Here is a 27,916-nt window from a genome sequence, read left to right on the forward strand (position 1 = left end):
TGCCGACTGCGGGGGGAGTTATTTGGGAGCAAGGAGCGTTAGGACATTTGCAAATGCTCTTAGGTTGGCTACCACCTAAAGGTAACCCCGCCAACTACTTTTGCAAGTCTGGAAAGAAGAAATGCTGATAATAATGATGATGATGATGATGGTGATGGTGATGGTAATGTTGATGATGTTACAGAGTCCTTCCCAATACTGCGCCACATTTCTCTGACTTTTGGTTACCCTCACATGGGAGAGATAAGTTGATACAACTGATCAGCGTCTCTGACTCAATGATAGGAAAGTACTTGTTGAAAAGTAAAGATTAATTACCTGCAACTTGGCTAGACCCTAAGGATCGTCCTGTCCATCCCTTACTTCTTATTTTGTAAATATACCAGTGGTGCCATCCAGAAAAGGGACAGTGAGTCACAGGAAGTCAACTCAGGTCTTGTGTGTCCTAGGAGCACCCTTCCCTTTCAACAGCCTGCTGATTCCTCACCTCTGAGACTTCCATTTGCTTGGAAGTTTGCTTCTAAATGCAGGGAACAGGATACCCATGATTTGTCCAATCAACAGATATCTTAAGAAAACACACACTTCGGAGAACCTCCAGAAACTTAATCCTAGGAGCTGCTGCCTGGTATTCTTGGGGATGGATGACTCAGGGGCAGGCCCGGGCTGGCCTTCAGTCTGGTGGCTATCAGGAGAGGTCTGGGCGGCTTCTGCCCATCCTCAGAGGCTCCCCTGTGACTGTTCACTCTGGCACCTGCTTCTTGTTCAGCTCTTATTGTTATATGACTCATATAGTGTCTCTTTCCGATGCCTAATATTTTAGAGATTCAGCTGACTCAGATGGGAGGAAAGCAAAAGGGCATGGGATGTGTGCAGAGAAGTCTACTGAAGAGGGGATTTATTGAGTTTTAAGAAAACAGGACTTTTCTTAAAGTAATAGGCAGTATTCTGAGAAGCTTAAGTTCAAAGCCTTCCCACGGCATAACATTCAACATTTACTATCAAACCCAATTTTTGGCTAAGCCATTTACGTTTTCTGGATATCTGCTTTAGTTTTCATTTATATCTACTCACCTTTTAAAAAATGAACCATGCAACAATTTTTAAGGAAATAGAACCAACCCTGGAGCCTCCTAGAACAATAAATCTTCATATTTCTATGATAATTTATAGTTTATTGAGCATATTATCTCATTCGATCCTTACAAAAACCCATGAGGTTTTTATTATCTACATTTTATAGATAAGGAATTAAAGCTCACAGAGGTGTGAAGCCTTTCCCCAAAGTATCACAAGAGAATGAAGACTTGAACCCAAGTCTATAGAACCCAGAGGGCAGGCTTAAAAACAAACAAATAAACAAACAGAACAAAAAAACCAAAACTCTATACGATAGCTCTTTATAGAAACTTTCATGCAGAATTCATGGCAAATTTGACCTTGAACTTCACACCGAGTCTTCAGGATGCTTCTTGATCGTGATGGTCCAAATCAGACTAGAATTGCTCAGCACAGTACTGGGTGGAACTTCTCTTTGTTCCCATAAAGTGAAAACACACACACACACACACCTGCTGTTTACTGCATATTGGTCCATCTGTGAGTGTGCTCATTTCCTATCCAAAGGAGAATCAAATACTCCCTAAGGACAGAGGATGGGAGTCCTAGACTCCTGTTGTCAGTGTCTGGACGGCTGTGGGTGAACCACCAATACACTAAGCTATGCAGTATTCAGGAAGATCAGATAAATCCCTGTGAAAGTACATCTGAAGACTCCAGGGTTCTATACGGGTAAGTCTGTCATCGTCTAATGAAATGGAAGCCCAGAAACTTTTTCAGATGAACAAGGGGAGTCCAACATTATACTTGTATTTAGGAAGGACCTATAGATATATACGAGCATCTTAGTGAGAGCTGTTTTAAAACATCTTTAGACATCTCCCTGCTCCCTACTACCACCAAATTATATTTATTCTCAAAGCCCTTTTCATTTTGCATGAATTACATTTTTCTATACTTTTAAAACCATGGAAGTTTAGCTGTGGGTGGTTACATGAGCCAAAGCCCCCTTGTTCCCCTTGTAACTTCTCCCCCATCGCCCAGGAGCCTCCTGGGTGTGTTTAAGGTGCCCCTGAGGCAGTACCTCTCTTGGCTGGGGCTATCTGAGCACTGTCCGCAGGGAAGGGGTTCTGGGTTGGAAAAGTGATCTTTCTGGGGTGTAACTATTTCAAAATGAAAGAAGCAGGCCAGTCCTGAAGGGTCAAATCTTCGAAACCCAGGAGGCACCTAGTAGGTGCATCAGTTGGAGTGGGGGGCGAGAGGGATGACAAGCTGCCCAGCCAGGAGGAGAGAGGAACTTGCCAATAGAAAGGGTGGTTGAGGAGCTAAGTCCACGAGCTCTGAGCATCTGCCAGCACGACTCTTTCTTAATGTTTGAACCAGTGCTTTATTAAGTGGGCCAAGTCAGGACACAGAATAAGTAGACCTCTTAATATTTCTTAATCATCAAAATTATCTTGTGGTTCATCTGATTAGTGTGGATTCTTCTTTATAAAAATAATCTCTTGGGGCAACCGGATGGCTCAGTTGGTTAGAGCGCGAGCTCTGAACAACAGGGCTGCCGGTTCAATTCCCACATGGGCCAGGGAGCTGCGCCCTCCACAACTAGATTGAAGATAACAAGCTTCTGCTGAGCTGCTGCTGAGCTGCTGGAGGGGCGGCCGGATGGCTTAGTTGGTTAGAGCACTAGCTCACAACAACAAGGTTGCAGGTTCAATTCCCGCATGGGATGGTGGGCTGTGCCCCCTGCAACCCAAGATTGAAAACGGCGACTAGACTTGGAACTGAACTGCACCCTCCACAACTAGATTGAAGGACAACAACTTGGAGCTGATGGGCCCTGGAGAAACACACTGTTCCCCTATATTCCCCAAGAAAAAAAGAAAAAGAAATGACCCTCAGCATCCCACAACATCCTGTGTTGTCATTTTAAAAAAACAATAATAATCTCTTATTTTAAAATTATTCAATCTTCAGAGAGAACATGCAGTTTTATATCATACACAAGCCTGCAAAGTCCAAACATGCTGTCAGGATCTGCTTTGGATGTAGTTGTTACAGGTGGGATGAGACCACCCAAAGGTGGCAGAGGATGACAGGCAGGGCCTCTTGGAGACCGTACCTAGTGAGGGTGAGTGGGTGGGGGCGTAGGTGGGTCATCATTCTAGTGCAGCGATCAGCTTTGGGGGTCCAGCAAGTCTACCTTACCAATACCCCATGATCAATTAGTCTTAGGGCACTAATTCATGCCTTAACTCACAAGAGGCTAAAGAATAAAGAAAAAGGACTATTTATAGTAAGGGCCATAATTCTTTTCAGCAGCTAAAATGTATATATTCTCTGTCTAGTTCATTCTCTTCCAAGCCACAGTGTTCCTGGGAAACAGAATCTTTTATAAGTCCGTGAACTGAGCGAGAAAGGGGCCTTAGAGGAGTGGAGGTCCAAATGCCTCTCTATTCCAGAGAAGAGACCAGAAATGCTCGTGCCTCCCCTCCTGAAGTGCCGGAAACAGGTAGAGCTCCTGTTCTCGGAGCCTCTTTTCTAGATTCTCGGTGCAACCATCACCTGTGTTCTTCAGATATGTTGACACCACTGATGAAGCCCTGGATTCCTTCATTTTCATTCATGGCCTCAACTCCCAGACTGTACTCTAATCCTGGCTATTCCAGCTCTGATCTAGAAATAGCCTGAGTTCCAAGGCAACTTCCAGCCAATTTCATCCAAGATATGTGGATATTACCAACAGCCGCAGTAGCAATAATTAACATTTACTGAGCACTTACCATGTGATAGGCATGGTAATGAATCCTGCAGCTACATTAACTCATTGAATTCTCATAACAACCCTCTGAACTAGGTACTAATAGCCCCATTTTATAGATGAAGAAGTTGAGGCGTTGGGTAGTAACTTGGCCAAGTTAGTAAGCTTCCCACTTCACTACACAGCTAGTAACAGGTAAAGCCAGGATTTGAGCCTATGTGCTTTTGATTCCGGAGCCTGGGTTCCTAAACATTAGGTGATACTGTCTCCAGGAGAAACCCTGATCCACCTCCTGAGAGCATCTCACTGTGGACGCCTATACACTCAACATAATAAATAATGATTAGTGGTTTTGAGCACTTCCTTTGTTAAAATTTAAGCTTAAAAATACAGTTGACCCTTGAACATGGGGGTTAGTGGCGCTGACACCTGCACAGTCGAAAGCCATGTATAACTTTTGACTACCCCAAAATTTAAGTTGTCCCTTGGTATCTGTGGGTGATTCATTCCAGAACCCCCTGTGAATACCAAAATCCACAGATGCTTAAGTGTCCTACGTAAAATGGTATAGAACAATGCATACAGTCAGACCTCCACATCTGTGGATTCTTGACCATGGATCAAATACAGTACAGGTATTTATCGAAAAAAAATCCACGTATGAGTAGACCCACACAATTCAAGCCTGAGTTGTTCAAGGGTCAACTGTAATTGGTCTGGAGTTTAATTGTTAGAAATCAAGCCATGACTGGGGGGAAATACCTACGGAAAGAGACGTGAAATCTGAGAACCCATTTATGAAAGCCATGGAGTCCATACTATATTGCTCAGAGTATAACATTCTGAAAAATGCGTATTGTGTGGTGAGCTTAGGGGAGATGCTGAACAAGACACAGAATCACCCATGAGATCTTGACAATGTTGGAAAGGCAGCTGAGAATTACTGCCACCTCCACCCAGAGGGGGTGCCCTACTAAAAGCCACAGAAAGGACAGTCCCCCTTCAGACTGCTTGTTATTTCTGACACTGTGGGAGTTTCCAATGAATAAACCAATAATTAAGAGTGTTTCTATAATTTGTTTGTGATTCAGATTCAGTGACTAAGCCTTTTGGTGCTCATTTATGAAGGACATACCACAAATCTTGCTATACCAGATAGCTTTTCAGAGAAACAACAATGAAAAGTAGTCCTAAGGCCTATTTCACTGATCTAACCTCTGTTTCCCCATGTAGGGTTCAAAAATTAGAAAACAAACAAAAGCCAGATGTAAGTGGAAAGTTGCTTGAGTTAATGTGGATCAAGAAGAAAATGGAATTTTAAAAAAATCCCCAAACCTCATGTCAACCATTAGGATTCTTCCCCTTCAGACATTTTGCAAAACGGCTAATGAGTCATCAGCAATTACTTTATTGAGCATTGCAAGGTGCAGGGCTTTGTACATAGCTTGAAAATGTCAAAATGCTTTGTGACACCCTCTGTAAAAGCTTCCCGAACAGCCATGCTTCTGTGGTCTTTCCTCCTGTGCTCCAGAAAGCATTCTGCTAGTACCTTGGCTGCAGCACTTACTATGATGTCTTACATGTATCCGATGTACCATGTGGTCTCCCCACTAGATTTCTGAACCCTTCAAAGATGGAATCCATGTAGTGTTTTCTGCAACCTTGATGTTCAAATACATATTTGGTAGATGAATGAATGAATGAATGAATGAATGAATGAATGAACACTCACTAGAGTACCTTCACTCTAGTACCTTCTCCCAACTCCCTAGTCTGCATTTAGGTGAAAGTATTGATGCTGAGTGAGGAGCCAATACTCAAAAGATACAATGGAAAAGAGGAGTTCCCCAAAGCATGGCTGATCCACACACTAGGAAAGCAGCTCCATAATGATGAAGAGTTGGCTGACCTCCAACGGCCTGAGAACATAACAGAGCCACAGAAAAAATCTTCAAGCCAGAGATGGGGTTCATCAACCCAAACTCCCATCTCAAAGCCCAAAATAGCTCTTTGGGAGCAGCCCAGCAGTTTAGTTACCTGCTGGAGGCAGAGCCAGTGAACCAGAGATACAGCCAACACGAGTGGCCCAGCGTGGAGGATCTCAGCCACCTAACCTTAAAGATATTTTCTGCTTTATTATCCCTTCCCAGATTTCAAAAATGGCCACACAAGAATCAATAAATAAGACACTGAACAACTATCAGTGAAACAGAAGACACTTTCAAATGGCTCTCAAGAAGCAGTCTGGATACCATGCTCCTTGCATGGTGCCATGGGATTCGAGCTGCCATCAATGACCTCTTTGGGCCTTTCAGTTTGCAAGTGTGTGCTACGAGGGAATATAGAGTCCGTGGGAGGCAGTAAGCAAGACGTTGTGCATGGATGGCTGATCGCGTCATCACATAGGCCAAATCCAACTGTGATTAGTTTGTGGGATGGATGATGGAGAAAACTCTGCCATGGTCCAGGGAGGCATCTGAATAGTAACCACACTGCCTACCTGACATCCCAGGTGTGATGGGACATGTGCAAAAGAACTTGGTTCCTAAAATGCCAACAGTTAGCCATGAAACTGAAGGCAAGCCTGTTGACTCCCGGTGCCTCACTCATCAAACGAGGGTTTCACTAGAGTGTCTCTTTGGTCACTTCCAAGATTCTCTTTCTTTCATGTGGCAGGATTCTTGACCCATCAGTACCTTCACCCTTCCATGTGCCTTCACGCTGCTGAGACGAAGGGAAGCCCAGTTACAGATGTCTATGTTCACAAACAGAAGTGTTGATAAAATACTGCTCCAGATTCTTAAATTTAGTTCCTAGCTCCCAGTCTGGTGTCATACACCCTAACCTTGCATCACAGATTGGTCAGGATGGCAGCTTGCTGGCTACTCTTCCAGTTTGGGTCCTATTCAATTATTTTTCTGCAAAATTGATCTCACTACACTTACATTTCTCGTCCACCAACTCGATGCAGAATAGTTGACCCATCATTCTCTCCTTGTTGCTTTTCTAGACCCCAAGTTTTGTATCTGACTTTCAGATGAATGGTGTGCTGCACCCCCAAGATCCGAATTTTACACTTGGCCATTTTTCACTTCACAGCGATGCTTTTGAACACTCAGAAAAATCCACGATTCATTCTCAGCTGTGGAAGGCAGAGCAAAGTTTGGAAGATTCTGCTTCCTCCTCTTATCATTTTCAGTGAAGGATTTAAAATGACAGGTACTTGAACAAAACATTGCGGATTAGCTCTCAAATCAAATTTTCATTGATGGGACAGTTATGTTTTCCAACCTTAAATACTCTACAAAAAATTTGCCTAAGAGATAATTCTCAATCAAGTTTACACATATATAAACTTGGATATATATGTACATGGAGATTTATCTATCTATCTATCTACCTATAGATACATATATATAGATAGATAATAGATAGATAGATAGATCGATAGATAGATAGATAGATAGATAGATAGATAGATAGATAGATAGATAGATTTTCCCCCCCTCAAAAACGACTAGAAGAGTTCTTATTTTGTGGCTCTTTTCAATACATTTATACCAAAACAATCATTTAAGGACAGACAGGGTACGTGCTTGATGTATAAGAAAGACTGATTCTAGTATGCTGCAGAATATGAATTTTCATACTAGCTTAACATGTAGGTCTTTAAGCTCCATCTTGTCAGTCACTGATTTAATACATGTCAAGTTAATGCAAGTTTGCTAGGGATATCCTCGGAACTACAGCACCTACTCAGAAAAGGGCTCTGACCCGGTGCTTTCTTTATACCTGAGAAGACCTGTACACAATCTTTACCCTTGCATTCAAAGTTTGTTATGCCACATTTGGCATAAAATGTTTATCATTGTGCAAAAGAAAAATGCAGCAAATTCAACTTTGGAGAAAAAGAAAAAAAAATCTTATAGGACCTTGGGAGCCATGGGAAGCTAACAGATATAGCAGATTCTATATTCTAAGAAAGTTATTTCAACAGGAAAGCATGTCTGTACCTCACCAAGGTCAGCTGAGTTGGGGAGAAAGAGAAGCAAATGATAACAAATTGGCCAAGAATATTTATATCGGTGTTGCCTTAAGTCTCAGAGAGTAACAGGGGAAACAAGATGCCTTTCTCCTTTTCTCAGAAACCCTTTGGTTTAAAGTCGTCCTCTTCCCTCTTCTGTAATTTTTAATTATCACAAATGAACACGAGGGCTCTCAGGTGGTCATCTGTATCAGAGTAAATAACTGAAGGTTATGGTTTAGAAGTTTGCCCATATTATAGCAGATACATGACCCACACATAACTCCACCCTGAACATTTCTCTTGGGTCAAGTCTAAATTGTACCATCTTCCTTTGCAAAAACATGCAGACATCCCCACCAAAAGCCAAAACATAATAATCAGTGACAATGAACAGAAAGCCACTGGACAAAGTATTCTGGCTTTTTCTATTAAAAAAAAAAATCAGATTCACTGTGACAGGACGCTATTAGTGTTTTGAGTTCTATAACTCCCCAGTATTGTCAAAAGTAACCCTGTAGCCAATTTGCTTGCAGACACTGAAAACAACCCGAAAGAGGCCTCCCACGGTGCCAAAAGCAGTGTCAAAGAGCAGAGAGACCATGCCACCAAGCCCCACGGCAATGTCCTTGCACACAATTGGAATCGCGCCCACGGTGTACACAGGGAAAGTGGCCACGTCCACAAGGACCCGGACAGGGATGCCCAGGATGCGACAAACGGCCTTCAGCAGACAACAGAGGATCCGCAGAATGGCCCTGATGATTTTCATTATGACTTTGAGCACCTTCCAGGGAATGCTTGCCAACTCTTCCCCAATAGCCAAGAAGTACGAGATGGTGGCGGAACCTAGGCGGTAAAGGCAACTTTCTACGCCATTAATCACCTGCTTGGTGACACACCACAGGAAATACACAGTGCTTTTCAGGATTCCTACCACAAGGTAACAGATTAATTGGAAAAGCTTGATGAATGGGGAAGCAATGAAGCCCATGAGTTTTCCAAAAAAGCTACTCCTTTCCTCAGATGCCTCTGGAGGCAGCAGAGCAGACTTCTTGCTCTCTGTGCTGGGAAGGGGACGAGAACTCTCTTTGGAGTGCACCATTCGCTCTTCATCCTGGACTTGGTTAACCATTTCCAGGATTTTTTTCATTTTCTCTGTGTCTTGTTCTGTTTCACCACAGTTGTTCTGGAACAGCTGAGGGTTCAATGGAAGCAGTTTCTCGAGGTCTTTCACCATCACGTCTTCTATGACATCGCCGTCCCGGGTGTGCTTGACAAACCCCATGGCCCAGCCTCCTCCAGGGATAGCACAACAGGCTGCCAGCCAGACAAACTTAGGGATGGTCACTTTGTCTTTGACTTTCTGCTCTGAGGGCACGGCGCCTGTGAGGATATATAGGTCGTCCCCACCGCCACACTGTGGGGTCAGGGCCCGGTCCATGAGGCTGTTGAGATTCATGTACCACCGTTCCTGGAAAGATGGGGTCATCGGAGCTGCATTTGTGAGAGTGAATGTGGCCGTGTGGAAATCATTGCTAAGGGAGAACGGGTACAGCTGTCCTCTCTGGTAACCAGAATCCAGGTAATCTGCATTCAGGGCTTGCTTGCTTCCCAGATTGTTCACAGAGGTGATGGCGTCAGCCTCATTAATCACCTCCTCAAGGTTGCTGGTCGGGTCATCAATCTGAAAGAAGAGAGCAAGTGTTGAGTTGCATCTTTGCAGCAGAGAGGGTGCCCGTGAATTGTTCTCTCCAGACTCTAGAGATGTCCCTATTACACTCACACTTCCTACACTTGGGTCTGGAAAGGCTTGGCTCTCCAGTATGCACACACACTTCATTCTTATAGCTCATAATCCTGGTATTTGAAAGCATCTTTCAAATGGGCCGTTTCCTATTTTACGCTCTGTGTATCCTCCATTTCTACTCAGCAATCACACCCCATCACACATACACACACACACACACACACACACACACACACACACACACACAAATACACCACAGTAACATTCGTTTTTAATCTGCTATGGTTCTAAGAACTTCACAGCTCTTTTTTTTTAAACTTTTATTTATTTTAAGTGTGTTTTTCCAGGACCCATCAGCTCCATGTCAAGTAGTTGTTTCAATCGAGTTGTGGAGGGCACAGCTCACAGTGGCCCATGTGGGGATCGAACTGGCAACCCTGCTGTTAACGCACTCCAACCAACCATGCTAACCAGCCACCCCCATAGCTCTTTTTTTGGACTATTTTTCCATGAGATTCAAATGAAAACAAGGAGAAAGTAGATCTCAACAGGCCCATAAAAACCAGAACCGCAACTCAGATATTCAGTCAGCAATGATGGCTGCAATTGAATAAACATATTCTTGATGAATGTTTATACACTCTGGGATGTATGAAAAATAATCAACTCTAATCAAAACATTTAATTCAAATGGGGGCAAATGTATAGCTCATTGTTAGTTATTAGATACTCACTAGGCCAAGCTAAAATCCAAATTTGACCAATAGCTGTTTGAACTTAATCGCCCCATGACATTTGTTATTATTAAGAATTCATTTTCGGTCTAAGTAAATTTAGATATGTGCTATATACCAATAATGATCAATATATACATCCCTTCTTGGTTCTAATTTTTTTTTTAACTCAGCAGTATATTGTATACTTCCACTTTACCAATTTGAAGGACAAAAGGAAACAGGCTAGGATTGACCCACAACTCTGTTTTTAGCTCCCACATTAGACTTTCAGGGACCCTGTATATTCCCCATAAGAACCAGCCAAGGATTGACACATACTAGAATCACAAGGCACTCTTGTTCCTCTATGCCCTGAGATGGCCATCATGGCAGTATTCATAATAGCAGGACGTCGAACCAACCCACATTTTCAAAAAGAAAAGGTTAAATAAATGATGTTATATCTATCCAAGAAATATCTAAAATCCATTAAAAAGCACTTGTAATTATTATGATTTTATAATTTATAATGATGGGGAAATATATGCTATAATGTTGAAAGCAAAAGGTAGGATATAAAATTAAATGAAAGCTTTTTTTAAAATCTGAAAATAGGCAAGAGAAACTTTGGAAGGAAACACATGAAAATGTCTGCAATGGTTGTCTGATTCCTGGGAATGCTAGTGACTATTTTTTTCTCTATTTTCTTGTGTGTTTTTTTCTCTACATCTCTCCTACCGATATCAACCCACAAATTATTTATGTGTTACTTCCAAAAGAAAACAAACAAAAAAGAAATTAATTAAAAAATAAGTAAATTCTTAATAATTGATTCCCTAGAGTTGGTGCTACTCACTAAACCCATCACTAAACTGAAGGAAGTCAAGACTGTGTGAATTGTGTTGTACCGTTTGTCATTGGGACAACCAACCGTGCAATGGCAAATGTAGCCAGGCTCACAGCAGTATGTGTAGGGTGAGGGCAGTGGATGAGCAAGTTGGTGTGAAAGCAGGAATATTTGCTGAAGTCTAATGGACTAATCCATAGCCTCACACTTCAAGGGTATTCCATCCCTTCCTTGAGTTTTAGAATTAGCACGATCCTAGATGTTCTCCACTCCCACCAGATCCCCAGAGGACAGAGATAAGCAGCTCATTCATTTTGTAGAGCATCTCCCGCTGCTCTCCTATGGCTGAAAGATATACCTCATGGAAACATTAGCCTCATTCCTGAAATATGAGATCAAGATATGGCAGAGCCAAGATTGTGGAGTCTTGGGTGTAAGGTCAGAGATTTCAAGATGCATGTATCTCCATGGTTACTAGGGCACTGTGTCTGCATGCAGCCTGCTAATATAGCTTCTTGATCCCTGCTTAAGGGAAAGTCTGGAGCCGGTTTTTGAATTGGTAACCCTGTGACAGAGCACAGGCGGCATGAGGGTGTGTTTTCAGCTCAAGGGTCATCCAGGGATGAAAAAGTATCTACATGAAGAGATGTCAGGCCTGGAACATGAGCAGAGAAGACAGACTCTTGGATGAGGAAAGGGAAGGAGCAAAAGAGACAGGGGCAGAAGGGAAGAGCTAAAAGAGGGGGAAGAAAAGGACAGAAGTGAATGAGAGAGATACAAAAGTGTGGGGAGGGGGGCTGTAAGATACAACACAATATTCTGCTTTTAGGCCAAAACTAAGACCGTGGGTTGATTTACCCTAAGCTTTAGAACATGTTAGAACATGGTCTACCAGCTGCCAAGGTCAGAGGAGCCTTACCTAGGTGCTTCTGCATCCTTAGGCCACATGAGTTCATGGGGCTTCAGATTTCTGCTATGGCTGTGCAGGTTAAACCTTTTCTGTCCACACATCACAGGTACAAGGGCAAAGTGCCATGGTGGAGTCGAAGTGGCTGGGAAGGGCAGGGCCTACTACAATGCGCCTGTGCACCTCCCCGCCCTGGGCCCCCCCAGGCAAAGCAGTAACTAAGCTATACGTTCTGGATACACAGGCAGAAGAGGGCATATCTTCCCTCCCCTTCTCCTTGCTTTCTCAGAATCCTATATCCATGGTCACTATATTTTTATGATCTCCAAGTCTGGCTCCATGATTTAATGACCAGATAGAAGATAGTGTCTGAAATCAAGACAGAATGCCTGTGTACTGTACTCATATAGTGACGGGCTGGGGGAGTCAGGGGCTCACACGGTTTGAGCTACCAATGAACTGTTTTCAATACGACAGGATACAGAAGGTATTTTTACCTTACTTTATGGATGGGGAAACTAAGACACAGAAAGATGAAGCAACTTTTCCAAAGTCACCCCCAATAATTAGCAGGAACTGAGGTCAGCCTTTTTATTCTTAAAGCATATGTTCTTTACTACTAAGCCATACTTTCCCCCATCGTCATTGACACTGTTGTACCAGTTTTCTCTATCAGAGAGTAGAAAAAAAAAAAACTGGACTATCTGTAATCTCCTTTTGTCTCTGTGGCATGGAATAAATTAAGTTCTTCAAGGTGGCAGGGAGGGAAGCTGGTATCTGAGCCCCTGGGGTTGCAGTCCCAAACTGAAGCGAGAACGGAAAGGAGAACGTAAAAGGACGTAGGACAGGCTGGCCTGCATGCCTCCTTTCTGCCTTTGCCAGGGCACATGGCAGTTGAGCCACCAGCTTCACAGTCCAAACCTGTGGCAGTACAGGCAGTGGACAACTGGCCAGAGCTGTTCCCAGAGTACGGCTACCCTTAGGAACTGGTCAGGTGGCTGGTCCCCAGGGTTCCTAATTAGCATGTCACTTGGCTACTCCCTTCCCCCCTCTACACCAGCAGGGATAGCAGGGAACCACAAGCACAGCAAAATCTCTTGGAGGAAAACTGTAACATCAGTCCGCTCACCACAACCTCCTCCACTCCCACTCCACAGAATGGAATTAAACAGTTAGGAAAGAGACTCTATACAGTGAAGGTCACCTAGATAGAGTGTATGGCTTAACTGAATCTGGACTATGTCCCTGAAGACTTTCTATGTTCAATGAACAAACACTCATTCGTGTTGCCTCCTATAAGGATGGGCTCCCTGAAAGGATACGAAAGCACTGAACCCAAGAAAAGTTGAACCAATAGGCTCCACAAAGACCCAGGAATTGTGGTGCAGCTTGGCATTACTGGAATCAGAAAAGGATTCCAGGCAGCCCTAGGGAATTCTGGAAGCAAGCCCTGTGGTTGGGACTAATTAGACATTAATGTTTGCCATTAATGAGACTCAGTCGCATTCGACCTGTCAGACTTTTTCTATCTCTCCCTCCTGGCTTCTTCACCTACTTCTTTCTACATAGTTCTTCTCTACTCATGGCTTCTATTTACTTATAGTCTCTGTGCATCACACCTTGAGCTTGCACAAAGACCATCACAGCCTCCCTAGCCACTAACTATATCATTAACCTGCAATTGTAGATTCTTCTGTTACTTAATTTCCTACTGCAAATGCCCAAGAGACAGAATCTGATTCACCCAGATCATCTTTTCATATCAGGCCATGTCAAGACACGCCTATGGAACAGCTATCCTTGAGTTAAATGTCCGCCCTTCTCTAACCAACTGTGGCTGGGCGCTGGAGAAAGAACTCTGGTGATCCACATAGGGTGGCCCTCCATCAGGGCCCATTTAAGTGTCAGGCATTCTAGGCTTGTCTTGTCTAGTCATAAACTTGGTTCAATACACTAATGTAGATAAATGAGTGTGAATACTACTAGCCAAAGCTAAAACACGACATGAAAAACAGATAAATTTCTCAAGGTTTATCTAATCCTGTATTAAATCTCTGACAAAAATACCAAAGGATGTTTTATAAGAAAGACGACATGCTGATCTTTCATGAACCCTCAATTCTCTCCTTGGAGGATCCAACTGGATATACATCAAAACCTCTTTCCATCCTTTCTGTGTCTTAATCTTCTTTTTCACATGTTATACCTCATTGACTCTCTATATTGTATACGAGGTGCGTTCCTCAGATCTATCTTCTAATTCATTAGCTCTCTCGTTAGCTATGCCTAGTGGACTTGTTTGTGGAGGAGTTTTTCTTTTTTCATCTTAATGACTCTTTTTTCTTTTCCAGTGTTTCTATTTAGTTCTATTTCAAATTTGCATTTTTTTCTCTTGTGAAATTCTTTTTTATCTTTCAATAATTTAGACATGCTTATCTCAAAGTCCCTTGAAGATTTCTCTATTTTATTTGATTTCTCAGTGTATTTGTTGATTCTACTAGTCGACATCAAGGCATTGGGTATATTAAGTACTTTGCAATTTTTGCTGGTGATTTTGTCTTTGTAAAGGGTCTATGGTGCTTTGTTGAAAAGCAAACAAATTTAATACTTTTGCAGTTGTCTTTGCTAGAGCCCTAAAAACTTCAGTGATTCTGGACTAGTTTCTGACTTATTTTCTCAGCTCAGGGTTTCCATAGGGAGGAAGCAGGGCAAATTTGGACCCATACGAAGAGTGGGTGGGTGACTATTTCCACTCATGACGTGGTGTGGGCATCTACTTTCTAAATATAACTTGCAGGCGGCTTTCCTGCCTGCTTCATCAGTCCTGCAGCACACTGCCAGCTTTACTCAGTGAGCCTAATTCCAGTTTCATGTCACGAATAGGAAATGTAACTTTGACTCCTGTCCCCAGGCAGGTGACAGCCCTAGCCCCTAGCATCCATGTGGCTTCCACACGTAGCTTTGGCTATCGGTTTTTTATACATTTCTGGCACTTGAAAATTTCCCTATTTTTACTTTTTTGCTGAAATACGAATTTAAATATATACAGAGAGTGCCCAAAAATGTATACACATTTTAAGCAAGAAAAACTGTATTAAAATTGTAATACTCAATATATACCGATAACAAAAGATGAATACAAGTCATGTTTGACTTCTGCAATTACAAGAGATGCTCAAAGTGGTTACCATCAGCATCCAGACACTTCTGATTATGGCAAACTACTGCTTGAGCAACGTTGACCAAAATGTCTACTTGTATACATTATATACATTTTCTTGGCACCCTTGGTGTGTGTGTATGTATAGATAGATAGATAGATAGATAGATAGATAGATAGATAGATAGATAGATAGATATCCATTCCATATAGATATATAAATATCCATTCCATATAGATATATATATATATATCCATTCCAATATTCTAGTATTCTAACATTTCTATGTGTTTGCAGTGGGAGGGAGAAATTCCACACCTGCCCAGGCATTTTGTTTTACCCACTGTCTGAGCTTTACAAAGTTTCTCTTAAAGCATGCCTTCATTCCTTTTATAACTCATTATAGATTTACCGTCCCAAAATTTATTTACTTTGCTTAAGTCACTTTTTTTCTTCTATTTAGACCACCCCCTGGATAAGTGTTTGGTGTAAACAGAACAGTTTTCAGTACCTTTACCGGTGGTGTCAAGAACTTTATAGGCTGAAGTCTCTCACTAAGAAGAGGATATAGGGACTCCCAGCTCTTTCCTAAATCACATCAGCCAGCTTACAGACAATCCGATTGTTTGTTTTTTATCAATTCCTGTGTATTATCTATTACATAGTACATATATATATATATGTATATATGTATATATATATATATATACATATATACATATATATATATATGTATATTTTTGTGTGTGTCTGTTCATGTAGGTATTTCTGTCTTCCTGAAATTTAATTCCATTGATTTTGTATTTTGAAACTTGGAGTTATTCAAAAAATTGGATATGACATTATGAAATCACTTTACCATATCATTTATAAAACATATTAAATGCCAGGGCCTTATAATAGTCTCCTAACTGACTTCCACTGAGAGAAATGCCCGTCACGATTCCTACTTGCTGCCTTAAAAGCAGCATTTGTAACCTATGACTAACCTTTCTTCTGATCGCATGATGACTAATGTTTTAATATCATTTGCTAAAGAATCATCTGAAAAACCTAAATAATATCACTACACCAGCTCCCCCTCATTGCTATGCTTACTTAACTCTGCAGAACAACCAAGTATGTCTTGGCAGGCTCTCACTTTCTGAAGGCATGTCAAAGTGTGTGCATGTAACTAAAATACCTAACACATGTATAGGAAACTATTAAAAATAGTATGAGTATTTGATTTAAAAAGTCTAATATATTTTTTGCTACGCTGTCCCATAAAGGGCAGATGTATTTTTCCATGCTCTCTGCCGACACAACTCAATGATCTGGTTCTTGCAAGTACAGTAAATTACTGACAACACTGCTTCCTAAAGACAGAAATACACCTATGATGTAAGAGGTAATTTCAGATTACAATTTCGGGATTATACTTGCCCTTTTGTATTCACCACTAATCTCACTCTTTGGTTTCCCAGCGGAATCTCTGAAGTAGGGGCAGGTACAAAGATCTCTCTGTGTAATTCTCCTCCCCACTGACCTAGTCCCCCTTGGGCTGCAGAGGTAATTTGAAACAGTTCCTGTACTTAATGGAAAGTTTCTTTTCTAATCACAACATGTTAAATAGGTTTTAAAAGAATGAGCTCTCCCCTGCACCAGCATCCTGCCCCATAAACAATCTTACAATAAATTCCTTTTCAAATTTAGTACCAAGAAAAAAATTGTTTCTCTCAACATGTTGGTCTGTTTCTTCCTGCCAGACAGTAAAAGCTTTTTAAACCTATGCTATTTCTTTTTGCTTTGGAATTAAATGAGACTTTCAATTTTCCTGCTACTATGCATGTAAGAAAAACAGACTGATAGAAAATTGAAAAGAAGTAGTGGAGGGGAAATATTCACCCATTCAACAATATTTAATAAGCATATATTTGTGTGACTAGTACTGTGCGAGGGGGCATTATTATTAGGACTGGTAATAATAAAAACAACAACCAACATTTTCCGAGCACTACATGCCTGGCACTATTCTAAGAACTTTACGTGCATTAAATCAGTCAGTGACTTTGCTAAGTGTTCGCTCATTTAAACTCACAAAAACTACGTACTAGTATTATCCTATCACCTTATGACAGGTGAAGTAACTGAGGCACATCAAGATTAAGTAACTTGCTCAAGGTCACACAGTTTGTGAGTGGTGGCATCAGGGTGTGAATTCAGCAAATCCAACCCTACAGCTGGTATTCTTAGTCCCTGCTTTATACGCCTCAAAATAGGCCTTTACATCAAGAGATGCACCATCTATTCAGGAAAATAAGACACAGATACATATAAAGTTACATAGAAAGGCAAGAAAAAAAACCCCAACAGTGTAATGCAGTTTCTATTAAGTACCAAATAAATGGTACAAAGAAAAAGAGCATTCGCATTTCAGAGGCAGGAAGAGCACAGTGAGTTCAGTGAATGAAGACTTCTCACTTGGAGAAAAAAGCTGAGGTCGGGTTAGAAGGATATGCAAGACTTTGACAAACTTAGAGAAACAGTAAGGCTGAACGAAACTTCTGCACAAAGGCTTAGGGCAGACACAAGCAGCTTGTGAAAACAGGATTCTAAGTAAGGAAAGTGAAAGATTTAATCGGAAATGATGGCAGGGGACAGATTATAGATGACCTGATATACATTGCAGATAACAATCGTCTTATAGAATAATTATAACTACCACTTATTGAATACTCACTAGGTACCAGGCACCAGGGTCAGCGCTGCACATTCAGTATCTTTTCTTTTTTCTTTCTGAATCTAGTGAGATTGTATTACAGCTTTTCTTCTACTCCACCATCTTGACCAGAAGTTTCATAAAGTATCTTTTTAAATTCTAACAGGCTCCCTATTACCTTCCTTCACCAAAGGAGAAACCGAGGCTCGGAGACACTGAGTAGCGTGCCCAGGTCATTCACACAGTTAGTGAGGAGGGGTGAGGTCACAAACCTACATGGTCTGACCTCAGAGACTAAAAGGCACTATTGCTCCTTTCCTCTTTCTGGGCGCTTCCATGCTATGCTTCCGACTTTGGTGTTTACCTGCACACAGTGGGAATGCCCGATGGTTTCTGAGGACTGAAGCATCATTAACGTCTTGGAATTCTAGGGAGATACACCTGGCTGCACTGGCAGGAAAGCCAGTACCCTGGAGGCAGCTAAGGGACTGGAAAGGGAAGGACATGCACAAGATTCCGGAAGGAAGAAGCTCAGGATGCAGGCGCTGATCTGGGAGGGTCCGTGGAAACTAAGAGATGATGTCAATGGCTGGCGCCGAGGTCACCGGGAAATGAGGGACAGTGAGGAAACGCACACAGGCTGACCTTTAAATGAGACTGAACTGACAGGCAGAAGTATTTTATAGCAGCTGGAAATACAGACCTGGAGCTCGGGAGCAGAAGCAAGGTTGGAGCTACAGACGAGGAGTCAGCCACGGCGGAGCATTAACAACGAAACAACATTGTACACACGCATTCTGCGGTGCAGACACTGGCGGGAGACTTATACAAAAGATTTGCACGGTTGTGCATGTAACCCTGTGCTACCAAGAATAAGTGGAAGTATACAAATGGATGTTTTTATTTTAATTGCTATACATTTATGGCTAATGTGTCCTGGGAAAACATAACCAGCATTTCATATATAGGATTTCATGAATATTATTATTAGGACAAAACTAAACTGGTTTTCCAGGGAGCTGACTTATATTCAATGTCAAGACCAATTTCAAGGAAACAACAGTAAAGGCAGTACTTAGATAAGGGGGGAAAATCGCAAATGACTATGACTTGGAAAACACAGCACTGCTGCATCCCATTCACTCTTGACCTAACTCTACCAGGTAGACAATATTATCATACACATGGGAAAATTAGAACTCAGGTAAGTGGCAGGTACAAGGTCATAAGTATGTAAGTGGCAGAGCCAAGGCTTATGCCCAGCTCCTTAGACTCCAAAGCTACTCGCCATGTGCCAGCAGCAGCCCACATCCCTTGAGGAGGAAGGGATTGCCGAGAGCCACCAGGTGGCCACGCTGGAGGACAGGAGGGTGAAGAGAAGCTGGGAGACACGGCCGGAGCTATAGAGGAATCAATCATCTACTGTCACGTCCAAAGGGAGGAGAAAGCTTCGGCTAGAGGAGGGTCGACAGTGTGGCACCTGCCGCAGACAGGGAAGGGAAGGATGGAGACACAGCCCAAGGCCTTTGATGATTAGAGAATCCTTAGTGAGACTTCAGAAAGCAATTTCCTCAGAGGGCTCAGGAAGGAAGGCGGTGACTGGACACGGGCAAGAGGAGTCTGCAGAAACAGACCTCTTGTTTGAGAGAGAAGTCTTTAGTGAAGGCAGAAGATGAGCAGAACCTTAGCTGGGGAGCAAGGTTTACAGGGAGAAGCAAAGACTGTCTTCCAGCGCCCCACACGCTACCCAAGGAAGAAGGGTTATTTCAGTCTCTACAAGGGAGCATCTTGGGGGGACGATGAGGTGACAAGCTAGAAGAGCAGTGAGCCACTGAGCAGAGCCCCAGTTCCTAAGGGCTTCTGGGCTGCAAAATCCATGCAAACTTCAGAGACTACAGTTACCTGGTGCATATTTGCCACCAGGGAGTTTGTCACTGAGAAGTGGAGCTGCTTACTGAGTGACACTGACCTGCAGAACACTAACAAGAAGCGTCAGACTTGTCAGAAGTACCCTGCTCACCTCACCTCGTCTCTCTCTCCTCGGCCTCCTCTTCCGTCCTTCCTCTCTCTCAACTCCTCTAAGGACAGAGCCACACTAACTGCACAAGCACGTTCCCTGAAATAGCTCAGAGACATGGTAGGTACAGGGAAGTCCCCTTTGCCCTTCCCTGCTCACACCTGCACAAGTGTTTTGATGTGACAGAAGACCCCGCAGAGTCAGAAGACTAGGAAGTCAGGGAGGGTCCCATCCGAGACTTCTCAGACCAGTCAGGGACTGTGCCCTGGGGCAAGGGGGTGCGGGCAGCCCTGAGCACGGGCAGAGGGTCACAGAGTGTCCCAGAACACACAGGAGCACACGGAAGCTTTGTAAACAGCTGGGATGACTGGGTGGGGACGATGGGAATGGGGAGAAGCTTATAATTAGTTACCAAGATTAGTTTTAAGGAGCACTCACAGTGGACCCTATGGGGGTTTAAAAGTCAAAAGAAAGTTATCAGAGGGCGGCCGGTTGGCTCAGTTGGTTAGAACGCAGTGCTCATAACACCAAGGTCGCCGGTTTGATTCCCACACGGGCCAGGGAGCTGCTCCCCCCACAACTAGATTGAAAACGACTTGACTTGGAGCTGATGGGTCCTGGAAAAACACACTGTTCCCCAATAAAAAAATTTTTTTTAAATAATGTATTTTTTTTAAATAAAAGAAAAAGTTATCAGAGAGGGGAATCTGTGTGGGAGAGTGGACTCCTGCGCATTTGCTACGTACAGTTCTACATACTGTAAGTTCCTCAAGCTTTGGGACCATCTCTTCCACTTCCATCTGCCTAACTCACAGGAAGACTGCCTACAGCAGGTTCTTGGTAGGTGTTTGCTGATTGCTAAGCTATGACTACAGCGGTGGGAAAGGGGAGGGGGCAGCAAAGGGAATCGCACACACTGGGAGCACAGGGACTTGTCAGCCTGGGATGAGGGAAGCGCTTTTGCGAAGGCTGGAGAGGAGGGTGCATGGAGCTCTCAGGGAAGCAGCGGGTAGGTTCTCTGTCATAAGTGGGGGACATGGTGGCCACAGCGTAGGGAGAACAGGGACCCTCTGCAAGCCTCCTGAGGTCACTGTGCCAGGAATTCATAAGAGAGGAAAGAAAGGCTGCTGAAAAGAAAGGAAGGCTCCAGGGAGGCCAGGAAGGATCCATGGGGCAGGCCGCTCTGCCGCGGCCGGCTTGTTGTTTGGTCCTTATTTACCCGCAGCTATGACCTGTGGTCCAGGGACAGGTGCAGAGAGAGGACTGGCCTACATGCTGTGGCAGGGATGAGGTGTGGGGGCCTTGTCATTGCAAAAAGAATTGAAGTTCCTGACCTCAGAGTCCAGGTGAGCAGGGGACACTGCTAATATGGGGAAACTGAGTGGGTGCAAATGGGGATGAGGAACAAGACAGGCTCAGGGGTGACGGGGGGAGGGAGGCTGAGGAGGGGCGGCGTGTGAGCAGCTGTCAGGTGGAGGGGCCAGGGGTGACACGGCTGCTGATGGCCAGTGGCATTAATGTCGACAGGGCTAAGTGTGGGACATGGCTGGACGGTCAGGTAAGGCCGGCTGAGCACCAAAGACAAAATGGGAAGAAGTCTGCCAGGCAGAGAAACTAAGTTTATCCGTAAGTCTGTCCCACTGAGTTGAGGGGTCCAGGCCAGTGCCCAGTTATCTCTGTGCTCCCTGCACCTACCACGGTGGCCCTTCAACCAGGAAGTGCCTGGTATTTGTTGAAAGAATGATCTCATTTTACCTCCACAACAACCTTCCGATGCAGATGTGATTTTCTCCAATTTGCAGATGAGAAAAGAGAGGCTCCAGAGAGAATGGGCTGTCCTCTAGATTTGCTCCAGAATCTGCCCGAGGAAAAGGTGGTCATCACGAAGGACCATCAAAATGGTTATGAAACTGCAATGATTCGGGAAGGGTGGTGTTTCCTTCCCCTGGAGAATCTCAGGCTGAGGCCAGATAAGCACATGTGAGTATAATTCAGACCAGAGCCTGCGATCAGGAGATGAGCTCCTAACTCCGTGGGGACAGAGAAGCTATGTCCTTTGGGGTTTGTTTTATTTTTCAACAAGAGTTAAATAATCAGATGAACAGTGCATTCCAATCTTGTTCCTGCTCACAACTTTGTGAAGTATGATACACACATACACACGCGCCCACACACAGACATTACAGAGATGCTATCACCCCATGGCCCATGACCAGGTGGGCGGGTGGACCCCTCCTTACAAGGAACTGTAAGTATAGCTGATCATCGGAACATCAGATAATCTGATCAGAGCTGGAGCTGCACAGTGCAGACAGGCCCTCTGCAAGTCACGCACATTAGAATGAATTAGATCTGAGGCCTTGGGTGAATCCTGACAGAATCTGCTCACCATGGAAAATACCCAGCTCAAGGAAAGAGCTGCCTTTCAGAAAAGCAGCACGGAGGCTCATGGGGCCACAGAGCAGATGAAGGACATTGAGGCGGAATAAACCAGACTTCATTCCTCCAGGAAAGGAATGAACAGAGTTCTGACCCACCCATTTAAGAAAAAAAAAAAAAAAAATCCTCCCTGCTTGGCATTCAAAAAATTCTTTATCCTCTTGGGAATGAAACAGCTTTAGAAGAATTAGAAGGATTCTTTTTCTTTCATTCCCTCTCTCTCTTCTCTCTCCCTCTCCTTCTCTCTCTTGTTCTGTTTTTTTAAGGAACAATAAATGTCTGGCTCTTCATTTCCTGACCAGCCCTCTAGCACTCAGACGAACTTTCAGGTCCTGCCTGCCATCCTCCCCGTGAATCACCCTTCCTCTGGGCTCCCAGCTCCACTCACACACCTTCCTGCCTTGGGGGAGAAGCAGGCTTTTCCAGCTCCCTGTGCTGAGCTCACCTTCGGGCTTAGCATGTGTTGGGTGAACTGTGGAGATGCAAACACAGATGGTGACGAGTTCTCACCTACGTTGGAAGATGATGGAACAGAAGAAAGAATGAACGCATGTTCCATTTCCATTTACTTGAAAATAAAAAATAATAATAATAAAGGGGGAAATGAAAATATGTACTAACCCTAACTGGCAATACATGCAGGCAAAGGAGGCCTGAGGGGAGGCCAGTGGGTGGCCTCGAAGGCAAACACTCCCGTGGGACTCCTCTGACTGCTCTTCTCACACAAAGCTCCAAGTTTCAAACTCCTCTGGGAGCTTAAGAAAGTGAGCCGACTCCTTTAAGACCTTTCCAGAACTGCAGTACCTTCTCAGGTTACATCATCCCTGGTCTTCTTTGGTTTCCTTCCTCATTACTCACTGAAGCCTGTTTTCCACTCTGGACTCTGCTTGTTTTTCCAGAGCAATTATTCTTAGGCTTTGACTATGTGGGACAGAACTCAGAAAAGTCAGTTCAGTGGAGGTCTCCATTTCTAATTTTTTCCACCTTCTGAGCTCAGAGGTTAGAGGTTCTTAGTCTTGGCTGCCCAGTCGAAATAATGTGGAAGCTTAGAAAATACCTCCAGGCCTTACCCCAGACCAAGTAAATCAGAATTTCTGGGGTAGGGGCAGAGCTGGGAATCAGGATATTTTTTAAAGTTCTCCAGATGATTTTTAAATTGAGAACTGGCTGAGCAAGATCTTTATCACGCTGTCATTTCTCAGCATGCAGTGAAATTAAGCTCCTGCCTAGACAGCCACCACAAGAAATTCATGATGTCTCCTTAAATCAATAGTTCTCAAAATTCACTTTGTATTAGAAGCACCTTGGTCCTTATGGAAAATGCATAGTCTTGCCCGTCATGTCAGAGACCTATCCAGGAGGTCTGGAGTGGGGCTTGGAAGTACATGGGTAACCACCACCCCGGGTTATGCTGAAGCTGGGGTCCATGCACCCCACCCTGAAAAACACATGTTTCAGTCATCTTTGGTGGTGCCCCACCTGGGCTTAATTTATTCCCATCATATTCATACTTTGTGAGAAGTATTATCCATGAATTGCAAGGGTTCTGAGGACAGAAAGGTAGAGAACAAAGTATCATAGGGCCGTTTGGATCTGCCACCTGTCAGAGCAGCTAAGATTCTGATCATAAAAATTTGTAAACATGGATCTCCTGCCTGACTCACATGTGGAATGAGAAGTCTATTTTTTTACTTTTATCCTCTTTTGAGCATCTCTTGATACTCTACCGTCTTCAACAGCATCCTATACTTCCTGGTTAAATGACAAACTGGCATACTCATGGGGTCCCCCCAAAACTCATCCAACCTCTTCTCTCACATCCTTTATATTCCTTTATATTCAACCAAAACAAGCTACTCCCTGTCCCTCCCCCATGTCAGCTGCACGGCTGCAATGTGACTCCTTCCCTGCTTCCGTCTGCACTGCGACCCCTGGCATCACTAGCTGGGGGACGCTGTCATCTTCTTCTCTGCTACTTACTGTCAACCTGGCTCTCCAGGCCGGGCTCCAACCTCACAGGATCTGTGCTGGGTGGCCTCCTTTGGCCTCCCAGAGCCATTCTCCACTCTTCCCTGCCCTGCTCTGTGTCCCAAGAGGCTAACTTTTAGGGACCGCATCACCTGAGCTCTCTGACTGCAGCAGCCGAAGGGAGGGTGGGACAGAGTATTTTCTTGCTCCCTCCCTGCTTGGTGGCTGCGGTTCTGGCTGTGGCTGAGTTTCTCTGCAGTCCTGGCTCCCCCCGGGCCCCACAGGACTGGGATGGTGACAGCTTCCTGCAATGGCTAGGCCCTAGGTGCTACACCATAGCTTGTTGACTCCCTTCATTCTCTGTAAATCGTTTCTTCATTCAATTCTGTTGGGTAAACTACTTTAAGAGTTCCATCTATTTCCTGCCAGGGCTCTGGTTGAAACAGCCTCAGTAAGATCTTTCCCAAGACCCCAGCTCACCCAGTCCTGGGAGACCACGTCCACCTCAGGGCCTGGAGAGCATGAATTCCTGCTTGGTTGGTACTGAGTGGTGAGCATCCCCTGAGTGGTCTAATCGGCTGCCCACTCTGGGTTCTCCCAGCCAACGACCCGGTATACCAGCCCTGTCAGCCAGTGCGCCACAGTCAACTTCCACTTCTGATTTAACAGAGTATTTCTGACACCATCTCTGAAAGAGCAGCATTTGTTACCACATGACCCCTCCTACCCACCCCCTTGCCAGTCACAACCCACGGACACAGCCAATCTGGCCAGCAACCAACCAGATGGCTCTCATGGGTTTCAATCCAAGAAACTGAGAGACTGACAAGTGTCAGGGTGTGAAGGTTGCTATGTGCTATTTAGGGTTGGTAGCCAGGTGGACTCATGGGAAAGCAGAGAGAAGACAGAGGAGGGTGGGAGAAAGATCCAGAAGATTCTGTGGGACCATTTGGTTTCTAGAAGTTTCCTAGCTCTGTCCTTTGAGGCCTTTGTGTATCTCTCTTCCTGTGCCTGTGATTCTACTAGTGATTTGTTACAACAGCCCTGCCCTTAATGTGAACAAACTTGGGTAAGCTTATGACTCATGCCCCAACAGGCCTGAGACATCAGGAGTCCTATTCTTATGAGAACCCAGCCAGCCCCTTGTGGGAATCGGGGCAGGGACCTTGTAAGCATGGAACCTTCAAGATACCTGGATTAAATCTCAAGAACAAATAAAGGGACAAGGCTGCCTTGGTCCCAGAAGTCTGAGAGCGGATCAGAGTGGTACCAGAGGACACACAGAGAGAATTTGTACCAAATCCTTCAAGAGAGAATGCATCAATGGGCAAAGTAACACAGAGGATGGTGCAGGAGCAATTGAACTCAGAGAAAAAACCAAGACCAGTCACAGGTAAGGTGGCAATGGAGCAGGATAGTGGGGTTTTTTTTGATGGAGCTATGTGGCTTTATTAGAGGAAGCCAGCTGACAAAGGACTTCAGAGTTGGCATTGGGGCCCTTCTTTTTGCCCAAGATGGGCACGACATTGACAAAGCACCAGTTGACTATATCTGCCACTTGGCCCGGCCTGTTTTCTTCTTCTCCTATTTGTCCATCTTGGGAGGCTGACCTCTCACTTTCCCAGCATGAGCCACGGAACCCTTTCAGCAATAATACTGGGTCAGAGCAAGGAGTGTAGTAACCCTCATCCCGGCTGTTTTTCAAGGCAGGCATGGTCCGGGAAGCAAAGGTTACGTATTCATTCAACACGCTTTACGTATATGTATTGAGTGCTTAGACACAATGCAGAATGCCTTCTGCACATACTCATACTGAATCTTCCTAACTCCTCTGTAGGATACGGGTCATTTATTAGCCCCATGCCACAGATGGGGAAACTGAGCTCCGTGAGCTTCAGTAACGTTTCCAAGCTGACACAGCTGGTAAATGACAGAGCTGGGACTCAACCCAACTTCGTCTGTCTGCAAAACCCATTTTCTTAACCACTCTGTTTCTCAGTCCTTGCCCGTTTGGGGCTCACAGTCTGGTGACACAGAGATAAGGAAGCCACTTCTTCTGGGTCATGATCTGCCTCCCAGACTAAGTAACAATACACCTGCAGGCAGCAACTAGGTCTTGTTCCAGGACTACGTCTTAGAGTCCTATTTCTTGGCTTAAGGCCTGAGAACTCAATAAATGATTTTGTTGCTGATAATAATGTCAATGCTGATAAAAGTATCAATCAGCAGCTGGATATCTGACTGCTGATCCTTTGCTGTGCTAAAAGTCTAGACCTGCTGACCAGAAATGAATAAATGACCAGACAATAAACAGGGCTTGTTTCTGTCACTGAAGAGCCCAGTAATTCCATGCCTACATCTAAAACCCCAATTCATTTGACAGAGAACAAATTTATGATAAACTCTTGTCTCTGATTGGCTGTAACTACATTTATTATGTAAATGAAGAGAGGAAATACATGGGCACTGGCCTGTGGGCACTAGAGGAACAGAATGGTACCCAATATTGACAGCAGCAAGAGCAACAGCAGAAAGAAGCCTGGTCAGTGAGTCACTTGAGCATGGAACTGAAGTCTGCGAGATACCACTGTCACCTCAATTATGGAGTCACCCTCATCAAAAATTAGGAAAGGCTCATAGACTATCTCTACACATGATAGCTCTAAGAGACAGCTTTTCTCCAAGGCAAGGGGCAAAATTTACCATGCATTTTAAAGATTCTTAGAAGAGAGTTGACAGCCCTGAGACCTTTCTCCACAGCATAACAACTCTCACTGTCAGGAACTGGTTTACTTGCATCCAACCTAAACCCTCCTTGAGCTATTAAAGCTTATGACCTCTTATCTTAAGCACAAAAGAGACAGCATCTGCTATTCCATGTTGTGTAATAAACATCATCCGAGGCTAGTAAGTCTGCCTTCAGGCAAAATCATTTCCATTTCTTTGATCTTTTCTCCTGGGATTTTTGAATGTCATTCTTCCCCAAGTTCCTCTAAATGTAAGACTATATGGCAGCAGGGTTTAGGACTAGAACACCAGATTAGAAATGAGATTTGACAGCTCTGCCACTTACGGCCTTGTGACTTTGGGTAGACAGTGACTCCCTGGGCCTCTGTCGCCTATAAGAGGAGGATAACCTCTGCTCAGGAACACAGGAAGAGGAAAGAAGGCAGGATTATTTCAAGCCATCCACGAGATACACATGATACAAACTTGAAAGAAAAAGGTGATGAATTCGACTTTGCATTTGAAATTCCCAGGTCTTCTATTTCTAAATGAAATAAATTGTTTATGCTTATCAAAAGAGTCCCTTGACTCTCCCACTCCATGGCTGTGATGGGTATTTGAAGAGCTTGTTAGATGTGGCTTCACAGAGTCCAAAAGGGTGCTGAAACTTGTTGACAAGAATAAAGGATATGCAGACATACATGTATCTCTATGCATAATGGAAATTTCTGGAATGTTAGCGTGCGCGCGCGCCCACACACGCACTGTAAAGATTTGTTATCTGCGAGAAGGGAGCTCTCTATACACTTTGAAAATGCTCAAAACATTTTCATTGTAAG

General features: G+C 43.9%; 1 protein-coding gene and 1 long non-coding RNA gene across 2 annotated transcripts in view; one reads left to right on the top strand and one right to left on the bottom strand.

The window, feature by feature from the left end:
* The first annotated feature begins 2,510 nt into the window (after positions 1-2,510).
* On the top strand, positions 2,511-2,947 carry LOC148755814 (uncharacterized). Its single transcript, XR_016018723.1, has 2 exons — positions 2,511-2,623; positions 2,771-2,947. It is a non-coding gene; the product is annotated as an uncharacterized LOC148755814 (long non-coding RNA).
* Positions 2,948-5,205: 2,258 nt separating this feature from the next.
* ENDOD1 (endonuclease domain containing 1) overlaps positions 5,206-27,916 on the bottom strand; it is a 33,631-nt gene continuing 10,920 nt past the window's right edge. Inside the window, exon 2 of the mRNA XM_019737555.3 lies at positions 5,206-9,531. Within this exon, the coding sequence (XP_019593114.3) occupies positions 8,329-9,531 (1,203 nt within the window). The 3' untranslated portion in view covers positions 5,206-8,328. The remainder of the gene's footprint in view (positions 9,532-27,916) is intronic.

This window comes from Rhinolophus sinicus, chromosome 14 (genome assembly GCF_057876585.1).
Source record: "Rhinolophus sinicus isolate RSI-liver-muscle chromosome 14, RSI-T2T, whole genome shotgun sequence".
Lineage (NCBI taxonomy): Eukaryota > Metazoa > Chordata > Mammalia > Chiroptera > Rhinolophidae > Rhinolophus > Rhinolophus sinicus.